The 18934-nt window shown below is 39.7% G+C and overlaps 1 protein-coding gene across 1 annotated transcript in view; it reads left to right on the top strand.

Annotated features, from left to right (window-relative positions):
• Positions 1-18934, top strand: part of SUCLG2 (succinate-CoA ligase GDP-forming subunit beta) — a 230408-nt gene that overhangs the window by 31959 nt on the left and 179515 nt on the right. Inside the window, exon 2 of the mRNA XM_038410519.2 lies at positions 10697-10838. Coding sequence (XP_038266447.1) covers positions 10697-10838 — 142 coding nt within the window. The remainder of the gene's footprint in view (positions 1-10696; positions 10839-18934) is intronic.

Here is an 18934-nt window from a genome sequence, read left to right as displayed (position 1 = left end):
TTATTAGCACCTGCAGACAACAATGGAAGATATTTCATCTGAATGGTAATTTTTGTACAGTGTACATGCTCGCAAGCAAAATATACAGAACTTAGATATGTACAGGTATAACTCACAGCAGGTTTATTAAGAAGGGGAAATTCAATTACCTCTAATAGTGTTTCTGTGAAAGCCTGGCTTGGACCCATACGTTAAAAAAAAATCTCTGAACTCTTTGAGTACCTATGGATTAACACTAAGGAATACGAACTCAAGAGTGAGAATTGTGAGTTTAAGGTGCCTTTAGAGTGCCTCTTTAGCTCTCATATATTTTCCTTGCTTTTGCTGGTGTATATAAGTCTGAATCTTTGATTCTATTTGTTTAATTTTTCTCTTTTTTTATATTAGCTTCTAAGACAAGGAAAAGAAAAGAAAGGAAGAAACTCAATGGAACAAATTGCCTAGGGAGGTTGTAGAATCTCCATCATTGGAGGTTTTTAAGAATAGGTTAGACAAACACCTGTCAGGAATGGTCTAGTTATTGCACAGTCCTCCCTTGAGTGCAGGGTTCTGTGCTAGATGACCTGCTGAGGTTCTTTCCAGTCCTACACTTCTGTGATTCTGTAAAGGGAGACTTGTGCTTTTTTCCCTTGGATAAATGAACTCGAATTTAGATGTACAAAAACGGGGTTGGGTGCAGAAAAAGGAAAGAAAATTAGAAACAATCTTTTTTCTTTAACCACGAAGCCTTTTTTGGACTATTGGGAACAATAGCAAAAGTTAAGATTTAAGATTGATATACTTTTACAGTGATGAGTATTTTGAATTTAAAAAGTGTGTTTTAAGAAATTGTTTTCTTTTGAAAAATGGCAATCTTCTGAAGCAATATCAGCCAGCAGAAAATGCTTCACACCAACAGAAATACTGAGGCTCAAGTTCTCCCAGTTCTTGACTGTCAAACTACAAATTCAAAATTCAAGATATCACACACAATCTCTGGGGGTTTTACAGCAAGGTCCATTTATTGACTTTTTCCAGTGCTTCCTTGATAGGTTGGAGTGACAGAAATACCTATGAAACGGATTACACTACTTATGTTGTGATACAACCCTGCAGTGAAGAAATAGATTGCTAAGAAGTAAATGGCATAAAACCCAAAAGTATCTTCAGCTATTAAAACGTGTTGCATTCCACCCAAATGCAGCCCTGTGTGAAAGAGTGTGAAATATATATGGCATACTCCCTGGAATTTTCCTTTGATTTTTCTGACAGAAATGTGGGAGGAGGAGGTGGAAAGAGAGGAAAGACTATGAGTGGAAAGGGGGGTGGGGGAAGAGGGAGAACAGAAATAAGAAAATAGTCTGTGCTTTTCCTTGTTTTACTCTTCCCCTTTTCAGCCTTTTAGATTTTCTTTAAAGAGACTTTCAGATGACTTCCACTGATCCTTGCTCACAGCCTGGTTCCCCTATGGTTTATTTTTATGGATGGACAAATGTGCATTGGTGCCTCTGGGTGCAACTTAATACTGCTGAGGGCAACTAGATTGTCCACAGCAGTAGAGCTGTGGCATAAAGGGGAGTGGGAGAATAAATAATAGAACTTGCAGGTAGGAGATGTTAGAGTCGCATTCCATGGCAAATTAAAGCGTCCTGCTAAGAAGTCTCAAGGAGAAGAATCGGCCTGGAAAATATAAGGTTTCTTTTAAAAACCTGTTACCATAAATTTCTTTGTGGTGTTTGTCTTAAGGCTGTACAGTTGTGCAATAGCACTGGTAACGTCAGTCAGTGCTATCTCTTATTTTTACCTATACGATGCATCATGGTATGGAGTGTGTGATCCCTGGGATGTTTTTCATGTCTACAATATGTTGATGAGGTTTTGAGAATACTTTGGATAAGTGCATTTGAGGGGACTTGTATCATAGTGTCTTCTGAGCCCTGGGTAAAAGTGAGTAGTAAAGACTTGGAGACTTTCATTCATTCTATTCACCGTAGTCCCACCTATCCAAAGGTCTTTGTTTCCATTCTGATTAGGATGAATTTTTCTGTTTTATCTTCAAGCATGTTTTTAGTATAACAGAACTTTTTAGAGCCGGGTGTTAATTCTGCGATTAGTGTCTTTTCTGCTGTTGGTCATAGTGTTTTTTGCTTTAGCCTATAATCCATCACAAATGATTCCAAGTCTTCACTTTTAAGATGTTTTTGAAAGAGAAAAGATCTTTTAGAGAGGGGCATGTCTTTTCCCTTCACTCAGTCTCTCTTGTAATTACTGTCTTTGGCCTTTCCTTATCAAGGCAGAAGGTCTGTGTTTCTCAAGAGGCTTAATATAACTTTTTCATGTCCCTATGCTCTGCAGAACTTTTAATATAGAGTCAATTTCCACTGATTTCTAAAGGGTATAGATAAGCAATAAATGTATATAATAGTAGGCTGTTTTCATTCATCATCTTCACTGGAGTGAAGTTCATCACATGGAGTTGGTCTGTTGTAAAAAAAAAAAAAAAAAAAAAAAAAAATCCTGATTGAAAGCCCGTCTTGGTTGAAATTCAGGGTTAAAGTAAGATGGTTGCACAGTACTTTATGGTTTGCAAGTGAAGGTGTGATTAAAAAGTCTTGTCTCTCTTCTATAGAAGCATAGTCTTTCATTATTTCTCCAGGGATTTTTCTGGTGCTGGGTTATACGTTTTTCCAGTTCTTCTGATTCTGAACCACGCTCTTCTTGCGGTCCCCCTCAGCTCTGGCTTGTTCGTAATATTGGCATGGATCATTCTTCTCTTTTTTTTTCATGTTTTCCACTAGTGGTACAAGAACAAATCTATCTGTGTACCATGTGCAACACCTTTTTCTAATCTGATGCTCTCCACAGGGCTTCTCAAACATTAATTATACTTCACAACGCTTGTGTGAGGTAGTAAGATGTTTTTAATACCCATTTTACAACTTGAAAAGTCTGGAGGTGGGGGTTCAAGGGGGTATGAAACTTGCCCAGGTTGTTCAACATGCTAGTAGTGCATTTGGGAATAGAATTGACTCCCAGCCTCTTGCTTTAACCACTAACCTCACTTTGCTTTTTGTTTGTGAAAATGGGATATTTCAGGAAGATGATTTTTCATACCTACTGCTGCTTCGTACTTGAGAAATTTAAAGCCTTCCCGATGACACCTGTTTTGAAAGAACATGCTTGCTGCATCCAACCAGAGAGAGCTAATTGAATAGTCATAGAGATTAATAAATTTAATTTACTAATTGTAATAAATGTAAGGATTTTCTTTTTTCTGAGGAGATTGTAATTGCAATCAAATTCTGAAAAACTTGTGGAGTATAAATATTTTCTTTTGGTTTGCTTAGAAAATTCCCTTCGTCAGTGGCATAAAAAGCTATCATTTTAGGGTTGAGTGTAAATTCAAAAATACTCTTCTGTTATAACAGTGGCTATTAAGGAGTATACCATAGAGAACAAAGAATTTCTTTGAGATAGTTTTGCTAACAACAATTATCTGTGCACGAGTTTGAAATTTTAAAATTGTTTGTCAAAGTGATGACGCTAACTTATCTGTTTTTTGTGTTTTGTTTTTTTTTAAACAGAAATATGAAACTGTAACAACTCTATTTTAGGAGAGAACTTTTTAAAGCATAGTTTGAATGAGAATAGAATTTTTCCTTCAATAATTGTTTTTAACCTTCAAATACTATCTTGAAACCCTTTCAAGAAGGTAAAAGTAAAAATTTTGTTCTTTTTACGTGCATATTTTCAAGGCATGATAAATGAATTAACTAAAAGACACGAGCTTATTTTTCTGTACCCTGAAAGTCAGACTTTTAAATTCCCTATTGAGTGAGAGAGAGAGAGAGAGAGAGAGCGAGCGCGTGAGGAATGCCTTCACAGATGTTGTGCTGAGCTCCAGGCCTTGACAAAGAGGTGTACTTCTCAAATACAACTAGTAACCACAGCAGAATGTCTCAAAGCCAGCTGGTCTGATCAAGCTTTTTCTTCCAAGATAATTGTCTTCTAACTTGAACAGTTTAAAAGTGTTCTTATTTTTCTACCTTCTCTTAGAGCTGAAATAATGTTTATCATTTATATAATGTTATGCCCATTGAAGACTTGAAAAAAAATTTCTTATTCTTTTGGGGCTCATCAGATAACATAATGGCCAGAATTTTCAATGCATGAGATGCACCTAAACAGGCAGGCAGGAGCTTAATCAGGCACGTGAGGAATTTTAAGAAGAGTGACTCGATGAAGTGAGCTGTAGCTCACGAAAGCTTATGCTCCAATAAATTTATTAGTCTCTAAGGTGCCACAAGTACTCCTTTTCTTTTTGCGGATACAGACTAATGCGGCTGCTACTCTTAAAAGCATACAAAACCTACTGTATTCACCGGAGTTATGGGTATGAGCTCCCGACCCCTTGACCAACAAAGGATTTTTTTTAAACTAGATATTAACTTCCCCAATACTTAGTTCCACAGTGAACTGGGATTGCTCTTCTGTTGGATGAGGGCCTACGTAGTACATTTGGATTCTCCTTTGCCTCACACACAGTAGGGCTCAGTCACTTGCTCTTGGAGGTCCTGGCTGATGCCGCATCCTGGTTGCAAAGGCTCTTCTCACGCTTTCCCTCACTCCCCTCTCCCCCCAAAAGCTATCTCAAACTGCATCTGGCAAGGCAGAGGATCAGTAGCTACGTGCTCAAGGTCACCTCTAATGGGTCTAATCATCTGAGACTTCATTTCACTGCAGTTGTTTTGGCTGCTGCTCTAGTAGGGTATGTGAGGGGATGCCTGGCAGCTGACAGCGCAAATGAGAGCTCATGAGATAAGTACCTTACTTGAAAGCAGAAATCAAGTAATACTTGGGAAGGTTTACACTGGTGTTGGGGAAAGGGGCGATCAGGAGTGAAAACAAAGGGAAGAAATTACACAATTCATATTTGGTCCTCAGTGTAAACATGCAGTAAAGCACCAACCCTTCCTGAGCACTCATCTGATGATGATTGGCCTCTACAATACTGAGCTACCATACTTTTGTGTCTATATTTGCCAACCTTTAGATCGGTCAACTTTTTTTAATCTTATAGGTAGCTGTTTCTCCTTAAATTGGAAAACTGACATCTAGTGGACAAAAAGAAAAGGAGTACGTGTGGCACCTTAGAGACTAACAAATTTATTAGAGCATAAGCTTTCGTGAGCTACAGCTCACTTCATCGGATGCGAGCTGTAGCTCACGAAAGCTTATGCTCTAATAAATTTGTTAGTCTCTAAGGTGCCACACGTACTCCTTTTCTTTTTGCGAATACAGACTAACACGGCTGCTACTCTGAAATCTAGTGGACAGTAGTTCCCTCAATGTGTGATATATAGTATTGTATATCCCTGTTTCATTACTTCTAAATTCCTGGGGAAATACATTTGACTCTGTAATCCTTCACTCCAATCTGCATGTGTGTATGTATCTGATATGTATATTTACACATAATAAAGAATTGAACTGTATATCGGTGGCAATTAATTTGTAGCAGAGCGCATTAACATTTTGTTGAATGAATGCAGCATAGGAATATTTTGAAGACAAAAGAATCCAAATGAAGAATGTAAAATTAAGCCCCAGGATTTTAATGTTATAACTGTGCTTGAACACACACACACACACACACACACACACACACACACACACACACACACACACACACACACACACACACACACACACACACACACAGAGGAAAAGAGGCGGGGGGCTTTTTAATGTGCTGGATATATCTAAGAAACTTTCTCCACTCTTTCTAAAAGAGATGCTATAATTCAAATAGAAATTATGGGCTTGATGCAGGAATTATTGGGTAGGATTTCATGGCATGTGTTGCAGCAGGTCAAACTAGACAATCATAACAGTCCCTTCTAGCTTTAAAATAAGCTTTAGTTATGTGTGAGAGTTCACCCCTTTGAGGGTATGGTTGTGAAGAAAACATGAGAGCATTGGCCTGCTAAACACAGGGTTGTGAGTTCAATCCTTGAGGGTGCCATTTAGGGATCCAGGGCAAAAATTGGGGATTGGTCCTGCTTTGAGCAGGGGGTTGGACTAGATGACCTCCTGAGGTCCCTTCCAACCCTGATATTCTATGAATATCTATGAATGAGAGGGAAAATATTCCCATTCAGGAATTACGAGAGTGACTAGTTTAGTGGCTTTAAATTTGGATGTGGTGTATAAATCGAAAAGTAAATGTATTGACTCTGAAGATCATAGAGAAATAAAAAACGAGTTGAGACACTTGCATGGTGGAATTATTACCTAAAATTTAGAGGCAGGTTATTGTAGGTGTTCACTATAAGCATTTTATTCTTGTAAAATACTTCAACCATTATTTGAAATGTGAGTTCTGAGCCATTTGTAATTGTTTAAATTCTGCAGGAATCACTTTGTAATATACAAAACCTCACATTTCCTGTGTAAAAGTACATGGCTTTTACATGGCTTTAATATCAGTCTTTTGTGTCCTATGTTTCAAAGGAAGTGGCAACAGATGGATGTTTGTTTTTGATATAATGTAATATCTAAAACTCAGTATTGCATAAAAGCCATATATTGTTGAAAGGTGGACATATTACCATTTTTTTTTGTTTTTAGTATAAAACTATATAAGGATAATCATTGTTTTATGTCCTGCTTTTAGAGATCAAAGTATTAATATCATAAATAATCCTTTCTGTTATGTCCAACTGAGAGGTGCCAGCATGCCTTCAGTGCTTTTTATTTTATGAGCAGCTGAGAAATTATGGTAGGTTATCTGCCATGGGGGGCAGCAGTTCATCTCTCCATAAGAAGAAGAGTGTCTTCTGCATGACACAGATTGTAATTAAACCACAGCCAGGTAGCACTGCTGTCATTCGGGCTGATGTCCCTTTTCAGTTAACTCTTCCCTTTTCTATTTGACTATTTTAATGTGGATCCCAAGAAGAAATGTTAGCCAGCCTGCAGATATTTCTAAAAATATGGTCATGCTTGGTTAAGTGTGTGAGAGTGGAGCATGAGTTGGTTTGTCATGGAACACTTCAAATCCAGGTTATAGTAGTACTTTCAGATGCCTTCCCCCCCCCACCCACCTTCCCCTTGTAAATTTTAACTAAAGTTAATTTTTTCAAGAAATTGTGTCGACAATGAGGGTTGTTCCATATTCACTGTAAGTTGTAACACTCTGATCTGGGAACATATAAAACCTCAATTCTGTAAAGATTTACCAATATTTTAATTGTTTAAGTGTTTAATATCAGTGGGATTACTGACATGCTTGTCGTTAAACATGTACAAATGTTTTGCGGGATCAGGGCCTAAATGACATACGTTAAATTTATTTTTGACTTTAGATTATGGAATATATATTTTAAAAAAATATAGTAGTAATGGAAGTGTAACATGTACAAAAGCAAGGAAATTTGGATCTACAATAATTTAGCCAGATAAGTGGTATGGCTTATGGCAGTGTTTCCCAAACTTGGGACACCACTTGTTCAGGGAGAGCCCCTGGCGGGCTCGGCCGGTTTGTTTACCTGCCGCGTCCACAGGTTCTGCCGATCCTGGCTCCCACTGGCCGCGGTTCGGTGCTCCAGGCTAATGGGGGCTGTGGGAAGTGGCGGCCAGTATGTCCCTCAGCCTGCGCTGCTTCCAGCAGTTCCCATTGTCCAGGCACAGCGAACCACGGCAAGTGGGAGCCGCGATCGGCCGAACCTGTGGACGCGGCAGGTAAACAAACCGGCCGAGCCCACCAGGGGCTTTCCCTGAACAAGCGGTGTCCCAAGTTTGGGAAATGCTGGCTTATGGGATAGAGGGAAAATGTCCAGAGGGACGCACAGATTTGATGGCAAACTATCTGTTATGTGGTTTTCCTGAAGTATGTTTTACTACTAAATTGTTGTAATTATGTGTTTCTTCTAGAACCCAGTATGTGCTAGGTGCTTTCAGACACTAAATGGCTGGTATTGTTAACAGTGGACATGGAGACTTTATTCTCTCCTGGTAGTGGTTCCTCTAAGTCAGTGTTGAGACTCCTTAGGGAGGAAGAGGTGTGGAGTGGGGGGGGAAGGGGGTGCATGCTTTCATTTTTTCTGTGCAATATCCATTATGTGGATAAATGGGACTTCAGTCTCCAGGGCTGTCACTCTGGCACCTTTCATCACCACCACTAAATTCGTTTAGCCTAAAAACACAATCCAGTTATATTTGGAGAGTGTAAAGTGGAGCCAGGCAAGCAGCCACCTGATGTGACTGACATATAAAAATACTGTACCACGTTTCTAACTTTGTTCATCAAAGCTACTCATGTTAGATGAGGAAGCTAGAGAGGATTTTTCACAATGTTCAGCAATAGCCAGGCAAGATCTTTAATATTAGTATTTGAAGCTTTAAAGAAAGAGCTGAGGCATCTCAGGTAAAAAGGGTGAAGTTGGATCAGCTGGTCATGTAGCAGTACAATATAGAAAAGAGTAGACTTCAGGCCCACTCCTTTGAGCTCGCAACTCTGAAATGCCCCTGTCTGTACTTTTCAGTGGTACACCTGTGGCTCCCATGGAGGCAAGACTCAACACTTGCTTGTGATCTTTTGTTTTCTTGGCCTTTGGTTTGTGTGCTAAGTCTCTCTCTCTCTCCCAGCCCCCCCTCCCACCCATGGTATATATAACACACACATACATAATTATACACATGTGTATAAGTATGAATAATTTGTATAACTTGTATGGTGAGGTTGGGAAGTTGTTCCTTCTGTTGCTACTCCTGGACTCATATGGTCACACTGGTCATTTGCTAGTTCCTTTAACAAAAGGTCACTAAAACAGAGCCAATCAGGAATAGATGACAAACCTTTTAAAATGTGTTGGGATTTATTGTTACTTTGAAAATTTAACCCTTAATTGAAATAAAAAAAATGTCCTACTCAGAGGTACAGTGTGTATATAAAAATAACAAGAAGTCATTGTGGCACCTTAGAAACTAACAAATTTATTTGGGCATAAGCTTTTGTGGGCTAGAACCCACTCCATCAGATGCATGGAGTGGAAAATGCAATAGCAGGTGTGTGTATATATATATATATATATACACACACACAGAGTACATGAAAAGATGGGAGTTGCCTTACCAAGTGGGGGGGGCATTCTAACGAGACAATTCAATTAACAGTAGAATACCAAGGGAGGAAAAATCACTTTTGTAGTGGTAATGAGGGTGGCCCCTTTCAAACAGTTGACTAGAAGGTGTGAGTAACAACAGTAGGGGGAAATTAGTACGGTAAAATCAGTTTTTGTAATGACCCATCTACTCCCAGTCTTTATTCAGGCCTAATTTGATGGTGTCCAGTTTGCAAATTAATTCCACTTCTGCAGTTTCACATTGGAGTCCGTTTTTGAAGTTGTTTTTGTTGAAAAATTGCCACTTTTAAGTTTGTTATTGAGTGACCAGGGAGGTTGAAGTGTTCTACTACTGGTTTTTGAATGTTATCATTCCTGATGTCGGATTTGTGTCCATTTATTCTTTTGTGTAGAGACTGTCTGGTTTGGCCAATGTACATGGCAGAGAGGCATTGCTGGCACATGATGGCATATATCACATTAATAGATACGCAGGTGAACGAGCCCCTGATGGTGTGGCCGATGTGGTTAGGTCCTATGATGGTGTCCCTTGAATAGATATGCAGACAGAGTTGGCACCGGCTTTGTTGCAGGGTTTCAATACTTTTTTGTTGTGTGGGGTTTAGTTGCTGGTGAATATTTGCTTCAGGTTGGGAGGCTGTCCATCTGTCCATCCTCGCTTACAGAGCAACCAGCAACTACACATCACAAAAACAGACTCCAACGTGAAACTGCAGAAGTGGAATTAATTTGCAAACTGGACACCATCAAATTAGGCCTGAATAAAGACTAGGAGTGGATGGGATGGTCATTACAAAAACTGATTTTACCGTACTAATTTCCCCCTACTGTTACTCACACCTTGTCAACTGTTTGAAATGGGCCACCCTCGTTACCACTACAAAAGTGATTTTTTCCTCCCTTGGTACTCTATTGTTAATTGAATTGTCTCGTTAGACTGACCCCCCACTTGGTAAGGCAACTCCTATCTTTTCACGTACTGTGTGTGTGTGTATATATATACACCTGCTACTGTATTTTCCACTCCATGCATCTGATGAAGTGGGTTCTAGCCCACGAAAGCTTATGCCCAAATAAATTTGTTAGTCTCTAAGGTGCCACAGGGACTTCTCATTTTTCCTGATAGAGACTAACATGGCTACCCCTCTGAAAAGTGTGTATATAGTGTCTGAGAAACTTATCGTTTGTATGTTGTGGACTTTAAAGCAAAGAATATTTTTATTAATGTAACAATTTTATTATCTTTTTAGGTAGCACAGAAATGCATAAAACCATAAATATACTGTAGAAATCAAACCAAGTAAATTTGCAGACCTGTGTTGATTTAAATGAGACACACACATCAAACCAAGATCACCCTGTGAGCCTTCTGCAGCGTTTTAGTATCTTTGATAGGTTTCAGAATGTATTTGCCACATGTTGAGATGGCATTTTCCTAAAATGATGCACATTCTTCCTTTTCTCCTAAATAATTTTTTTTTGTTGTTAGTTTGAGGCTTAATAGTTCAGTTGACTGTTGCATGAACGGTTCATAATGAGCGTTTTGTTGTTTCTCCTTATCATTTCTGTAGGCTGCTCAATTAACCCCGAGACGATGGCTGAACCTGCAGGAATACCAGAGTAAAAAACTGATGGCAGACCATGGGGTTACAGTTCAGAGATTCTTCGTGGCTGACTCTGCAAATGATGCCTTGGAGGCTGCTAAGAGGCTAAGTAAGTTGACTAATAATGGGTGATATCTGCTTTGCTAGATACCAGCCTAGAAAATAAATTGCCTTGTAATAAGTTATATTAGTTGTACACAATCTTAAATTTAATGTTTATTGTAGAAGTTTGAAATATCATCCATCAATAAGTGCTTGTTTCATTGCACAGGTGAAGCGAGCTTTATAACAACAATATTTTTCAGAGCATGGTTTTATTTCCACCATAATTTTATTTTGTAAATCGCGTATAACATGGAGTCTTTAACATTTGTTTATGTCAGTTTTAATACATTCAGAATCAAGATTGTAACATTATGAGTGGCTGCTATAGAAATCATTGTCATGACATGAGCAGGCTCATGACTTCGGGAGCAAGAGTCAGAAACAGATGAATGTCTTTTTAAAAAACAACCACCGTGTTTTCAAACAAAACTCTGTTCTAACACAGGAAGAAAACAAGTATAAATAAAATTGCTTTTAAACAGACTTATATATGTGTATAGTGGGTTTGTTCATATGCGGAATCTGAGTCACATAAAGGTGTAGTGGCACAGGAGCCAGCAAACAGAGCTGTAAACAGAGGAGTTTCAGTGGGAGTTTGAAAGGGGTGTTTGTATTGTGGTGCTTGTTTGGGGTTTGTTTTTGCTGTGGGTGGTGGTGTTTTGGTGTGGTTTGTGTTTCGCAGATTAACGGGATTTAGGTTGGAAGGCTATAACAGAAACAGAGGCAGCAGTGGGAGTGACCCATATAGTGAAAGACACAATGAAGATGACTGGATGTGGAAGCTGCAGTATGTACATGATCCTGGAGGGAGGTACCTGGTAAGAGTTTTGTATGCATGAAATGCTGTCTGATAGAGCTGATGGAGGAAAAGATCCGAGGTTTGCAGATGCAGGTGGAAAGTCTGGTTGAGTTTGGGTTCGAGCAGATTATGGAGCGAAGACATGAGGTATCTGAAGGGAAAAGCTCAGACTTGCAGATGGAAGCAGGACTGAGGAATTCTGAGGGGAGACTGGGTGAGGAAAGTGGTCAGTGGAAGCATGTGACTAAAAGAACCAAGCAGAGGAAAAGACAGGCTAGTGAAGGAGAAACAGAGCTCAAGAATAGGTTTGTAGAGTTGGAAAATGAAGAAGGGGCTCAGCAGGTAGTCACCGAAGGGCAAGGAAGAAGAGAAGAGCGGCTAGTCCTATAGGAAAAGGGGAAGAGTCAATGGAGACTACACCAAATATGAGCCCCAGGAGGATACAGGATGGATTGAAGAGGATTGCAAGGGAGAATAGGAATGAAAAGAACTTGTAGCCAGAGGGAACAGGGGATAGACTGGAGAATAGTACCGTCACCAGGAAAAGGTAGGTCTATGTGAATGGGGACTATTTACTGAGAAGAATAGAAAGGCCTGTAACCAGAGCTGATCCAGAGAATAGAAGGGTATGCTGCCTTCCAGGTGCTAAGATACGGGATGTAGACCTGAAGTTGAAAAGGATCCTAAAGGGAGCGGGAAAGAATCTCCTAATTATCCTTCATATGGGAACAAATGATACAGCTAGATTCTCGCTGGGAAGTATTAAGGGAGACTATGCTAAGCTAGGGAAGACGCTTAAGGAAATCGAGGCTCAGGTGATTTTTAGTGGGATCCTGCCTGTTCCTAGAGAAGGGCAACAAAGTTGTGACAAGATTATAACTATCAATAGATGGCTTAGGCAGTGGTGCTATAAGGAGGGCTTTGGGATGTATGGCCACTGGGAGGCATTCATGGACAGAGGACAGTTCTCTCAGGATGGACTTCATCTGAGTAGGGAAGGAAATAGACTTCTAGGATGGAGGCTGGCACAACAGATTAAGAAAGCTTTAAACTAGGAATTAGGGGGAGATGGTTGGGAGCTGTCCAGGTAATCTCCATGCCGGATTGAGAATGAAGAAAACGAAGTAAGAAAGGATACAGCTGTGGGTAGGAGAATGTATATAAGGAGAGAGGGCGGTGTGGATACTAGTCTAATAGGTTATACTGGCTGTAGAATGACCGTGCCTAATCGGGTACAGAATGTGAGCGAGGCCAAACAGCAAAAATTAAGATGTTTGTACACCAATGCGAGGAGCCCAGGTAACAAAATGGAGGAACTAGAGCTACTGGTGCAGGAAGTGAAACCAGATATTATAGGGATAACAGAAACATGGTGGAATAGTAGTCATGACTGGACTACGGGTATTGAAGGATATGTGCTGTTTAGGAAAGATAGAAATAAAGGTAAAGATGGTGGAGTAGCATTGTATATCAATGATGAGGTAGAATGTAAAGAAATAAGAAGCGATGGAATGGATAAGAGAGAGTCCGTCTGGGCAAAAATTACATTGGGGAAGAAAACTAGTAAAGCCTCCCCTGCGATAGTGCTTGGGGTGTGCTATAGATCGCCGGGATCTAATTTGGTTATGGATGGAGCCCTCTTTAATGTTTTTAATGAAGTAAATACTAATGGAAACTGCATGATCATGGGAGACTTTAACTTCCCAGATATAGACTGGAGGACGAGTGCTAGTAATAATAACAGGGCTCAGATTTTCCTAGATGCGATAGCTGATGGATTCCTTCATCATGTAGTTGCTGAACCGACTAGAGGGGATGCCGTTTTAGATTTGGTTTTGGTGAGTAGTGAGGACCTCATAGAAGAAATGGTTGTAGGGGACAATCTTGGTTCAGGTTTCAGAGTAGCAGCTGTGTTAGTCTGTATCCGTAAAAAGAAAAGGAATACTTGTGGCACCTTAGAGACTAACAAATTTATTGGAGCATAAGCTTTCGTGAGCTACAGCTCACTTCATCAGATGCATACCGTGGAAAATATAGTGGGGAGATTTTATACATAGAGAACATGAAACATTGGGTGTTACCATACAGACTGTAACAAGAGTGATGAGGAAAGGTGAGCTATTACCAGCAGGAGAGCTGGGGGGGGAGGGATGGATCTTTTGTAGTGATAATCAAGGTGGGCCATTTCCAGCACTTTACAAGAACAGTAGGAGGGGAAATAAACAAGGGTTAATAGTTTTACTTTGTGTAATGACACATCCACTCCCAGTCTTTACTCAAGCCTAAATTAATTATATCCAGTTGGCAAATTAATGCCAATTCAGCAGTCTCTTGTTGGAGTCTGTTTTTGAAGTTTCTTTGTTGAAGGATTGCCACTTTTAGGTCTGTAATCAAGTGACCAAAGAGATTGAAGTGTTCTCCAACTGGTTTTTGAATGTTATAGTTCTTGACGTCTGATTTGTGTCCATTTATTCTTTTACGTAGAGACTGTCCAGTTTGAGCAATGTACATGGCAGATGGGCATTGCTGGCACATGATGGCATATATCACATTGGTAGATGCGCAGGTGAATGAACCTCTGAAGTGTGGCTGATGTGATTAGGCCCTATGATGGTGTCCCCTGAATAGATATGTGGACACAGTTGGTAACGGGCTGGGGGGCTGTCTGTAAGCAAGGGCTGGCCTGTCTCTGAAGATTTGTGAGAGTGATGGGTCATCCTTCAGGATAGGTTGTAGATCCTTGATGATGCGTTGGAGAGGTTTTAGTTGGGGGCTGAAGGTGATGGCTAGTGGCGTTCTGTTCTTTTCTTTGTTGGGCCTATCCTGTAGTAGGTGACTTCTGGGTACTCTTCTGGCTCTGTCAATCTGTTTCTTCACTTCAGCAGGTGGGTATTGTAGTTGTAAGAACGCTTGGTAGAGATCTTGTAGGTGGTTGTATCTGTCTGATGGATTGGAGCAAATGTGGTTGTATCATAGAGCTTGGCTGTAGACAATGGATCATGTGGTGAGTGGTCTGGATGAAAGCTGGAGGCATGTAGGTAAGTATAGCAGTCAGTAGGTTTCCGGTATACGATGGTGTTTATGTGACCATCGCTTATTAGCACCGTAGTGTCCAGGAAGTGGATCTCTTGTGTGGACTAGTCCACTCTGAGGTTGATGGTGGGATGGAAATTGTTGAAATCATGGTGGAATTCCTCAAGGGCTTCATTTCCATGGGTTCAGATGATGAAGATGTCATCAATGTAGCGCAAGTAGAGTAGGGGCATTAGGGGACAAGAGCTGAGGAAGCGTTGTTCTAAGTTAGCCATAAAAATGTTGGCATACTGTGGGGCCATGTGTACCCATAGCAGTGCCACTGATTTGAAGATGTATATTGTCCCCAAATGTGAAATAGTTATGGGTGAGGACAAAGTCACAAAATTCAGCCACCAGGTTTGCCGTGACATTATCGGGGATACTGTTCCAGACGGCTTGTGGTCCATCTTTGTGTGCAGTGTTGGTGTAGAGGGCTTCTACATCCATAGTGGCTAGGATGGTGTTTTCAGGAAGATCACCAATGGATTGTAGTTTCCTTAGGAAGTCAGTGGTGTCTTGAAGATAGCTGGGAGTGCTGGTAGCATTGGGCCTGAGGAGGGAGTCTACATAGCCAGACAATCCTCCTGAACTGAACGGAAGGATTAACAAAAAATAAATCTGCAACTAGGGTTTTTGATTTCAAAAGGGCTGACTTTCAAAAAATTAAGGAAATTAGTTAGGGAAGTCTATTGGTCTGAAGAACTTATGAATCTAAAGGTAGAGGAGGCCTGGAATTACTTTAAAGCAAAGCTGCAGAAGCTATCGGAAGGCTGCATCCCAAGAAAGGGGAAAAAATTCATAGGCAGGAGTTGTAGAGCAAGCTGAATGCGCAAGCATCTCAGAGAGGTGATTAAGAAAAAGCAGAAATCATACAGGGAGTGGAAGATGGGAGGGATCAGCAAGGAAAGCTACCTTATTGAGGTCAGAACATGTAGGGATAAAGTGAGACAGGCTAAAAGTCAAGTAGAGTTGGACCTTGCAAAGGGAATTAAAACCAATAGTAAAAGGTTCTATAGCCATATAAATAAGAAGAAAACAAAGAAAGAAGAAGTGGGACCACTAAACACTGAGGATGGAGTGGAGGTCAAGGATAATCTAGGCATGGACCAATATCTAAGCAAATACTTTGCCTCAGTCTTTAATAAGGCTAAAGAGAATCTTAGGGATAATGGTAGCATGACAAATGGGAATGAGGATATGGAGGTAGATATTACCATATTTGAGGTAGAAGCAAAACTGAAACAGCTTAATGGGACTAAATCGGGGGGCCCAGATAATCTTCATCCAAGAATATTAAAGGAATTGGCACACGAAATTGCAAGCCAATTAGCAAGAATTTTTAATGAATCTTTAAACTCAGGGGTTGTACCATATGATTGGAGAATTGCTAACATAGTTCCTATTTTTAAGAAAGGAAAAAAAAAGTAATCCAGATAACTACAGGTCTGTTAGTTTGACATATGTAGTATTCAAGTTCTTGGAAAAAATTTTGAACGAGAAAGTAGTTAAGTACATTGAAATCAATGGTAAATGGGACAAAATACAACATAGTTTTACAAAAGGTAGATTGTCCCAAACCAACCTGATCTCCTTCTTTGAGAAAGTAACAGATTTTTTTTAGACAAAGGAAACACAGTGGATCTAATTTACCTAGGTTTCTGTAAGGTGTTTGATACCGTGCCACATGGGGAATTATTAGTTAAATTGGAAAAGATGCGGATCAATATGAAAATTGAAAGGTGGATAAGGAATTGGTTAACAGGGAGACTACAGCGGGTCCTACTGAAAGGTGAACTGTCAGGTTGGAGGGAGGTTACCAGTGGAGTTCCTCAGGGATCAGTTTTGGGATCAATCTTGTTTAATTTTTTTATTACTGACCTTGGCACAAAAAGTGGGAGTGTGCTAATAAAGTTTGCGGATGATACAAAGCTGGGAAGTATTGCCAATTTAGCGAGAGACAGGGATATCATACAGGAAGATTTGGATGACCTTGTAAACTGGAGTAATAGTAATAGGATGAAATTTAATAGTGAGAAGTGTAAGGTTATGCATTTAGGGATTAATAACAAGAATTTTAGTTATAAGCTGGGGACGCATCAGTTAGAAGAGGAGAAGGATCTTGGAGTATTGGTTGATCATAGGATGACTATGAGTCCCCAATGTGATATGGCCATGAAAAAAGCTAATGCAGTCTTGGGATGCATCAGGCGAGGTATTTCCAGTAGAGATAAGGAGGTTTTAGAACCATTATAGAAGGCACAGGTGAGACCTCACCTGGAATATTGTGTGCAATTCTGGTCTCCCATGTTTAAGAAGGATGAATTCAAACTGGAACAGGTACAGAGAAGGGCTACTAGGATGATCCGAGGAATGGAAAACCTGTTCCATGAAAGGAGACTCAAGGAGCTTGGCTTGTTTAGCCTAACTAAAAGAAGGTTGAGGGGAGATATGATTGCTCTCTATAAATATATCAGAGGGATAAATACTGGAGAGGGAGAGGAATTATTTAAGCTCAGTACCAGTGTGCACACAAGAACAAATGGATATAAACTGGTCATTGGGAAGTTTAGACTTGAAATTAGACAAAGGTTTCTAACCATCAGAGGAGTGAAGTTTTGGAATAACCTTCCAAGGGAAGCAGTGGGGGCAAAAGACCTATCTGGCTTCAAGATTAAACTCAATAAGTTAATGGAGAAGATGGTATGATGGGATAACATGATTTTGTCAATTAATTGATCTTTAAATATTCATGGTATATAGGCCCAATGGAATGTTAGATGGGGTGGGATCTGAGTTACCCAGGAAAGAATTCTCTGTAGTATCTGACTGGTGAATCTTGCGCACATGCTCAGGGTTTAGCTGATCGCCATATTTGGGGACGGGAAGGAATTTTCCTCCAGGGCAGATTGGAAGAGGCCCTAGAGGTTTTTCGCCTTCCTCTGTAGCATGGGGTACGGGTCACTTGCTGGAGGATTCTCTGCTCCTTGAAGTCTTTAAACCACAATTTGAGGACTTCAATAGCTCAGACATAGGTGAGGGTTTTTCTCAGGAGAGTGGGAGAGATTCTGTGGCCTGTGTAGTGTAGGAGGTCAGACTAGATGATCATAATGGTCCCTTTGACCTTAATATCTATGAATCTATGAGTGACAAAAGGTGTGTGACAAAAGCCAGGAAAGGAACCCAGATGTGCTAAATCCAAATTTTATGCTTTGTTGATGTTCCCTATCAACATTGTGGTGTACTTGCAGGAAGAATTTGGCATGGAGTATTGAAGTACACAGTGTTCCTGTGTCACAGGGTCCGCAGCTCAAACATGACAGAGTAGCTGTGCTATTCAAAGAGAATGTGATCTAGTAAATCACCCTGCTTTTAAGCATTTTTTAAAAACCTGATTAATAGATATTTCTGTTTGATACCAGCTTGCCCTTTGTCTTCCACTCACACAGTTCTGAATCAGAACAGATAAACTATTCACGAATAATATGATGGCTCTTGTGCCAATCTTCTAGCAATTGTCTGTTTAGCAATAAAAAGCTGTTTTTTGTCTCATGTTTCTTATATGCAAGCCATTTAAATATACTGCTTAGTTAAATATTCTCAAATCTTGCACACGACAAAGTAAATTAACATGTTTATATCAGAGACCTGAACTGACCTCCAGGAGCTAAAGGATATTAATATAATGGTGCGGTGAATTGCTTAACATCATTAGAATTGTGGACTTTTCAGTAATTGAATCTAATTTAAACCTTTTGATGTTGACTAAAGTATTAAACCCTATTTTTAAAATACATTTCAAATGAACATTAAATGTTTCCATTTTGGTCATTATGCAACTTAAACTGACAATGATGTGCCCTATTAGGTGTCTGATGCATATGATTTTTTAAAAATTGAATAAAAAGCCCTTTTGTAATACAGGTACATGTTTGTTGTTAAGAAGGTAGGTTTTATAACATGGCTTGTCTCCAAGTGCAGATATTATTGTGATTTGTTGTGCAATATTTTAGCTTACTGATTATGTGCTTGAGATTCTTACTGTCAATAATCTGTCTAAAAAGTGCACCTTAATATTAGAATAGCATGGACATGACAATGCAAATGTTAAGGCAGAATACTTCTGTATGCATTCATTTTAAGAATTTTTCAGTGTATTTCAATACAGTAGTCTCATATTAACATGTTTCTGTTCAGCTAGGAAAAGAAATGCCAGTTGGAAGTATCTA

Source organism: Dermochelys coriacea, chromosome 7 (assembly GCF_009764565.3).
Source record: "Dermochelys coriacea isolate rDerCor1 chromosome 7, rDerCor1.pri.v4, whole genome shotgun sequence".
NCBI classification, from domain to species: Eukaryota; Metazoa; Chordata; order Testudines; family Dermochelyidae; genus Dermochelys; species Dermochelys coriacea.
Note: the sequence above shows the minus strand (reverse complement) of the source record. Positions and strands in the feature narration are given on the sequence as shown.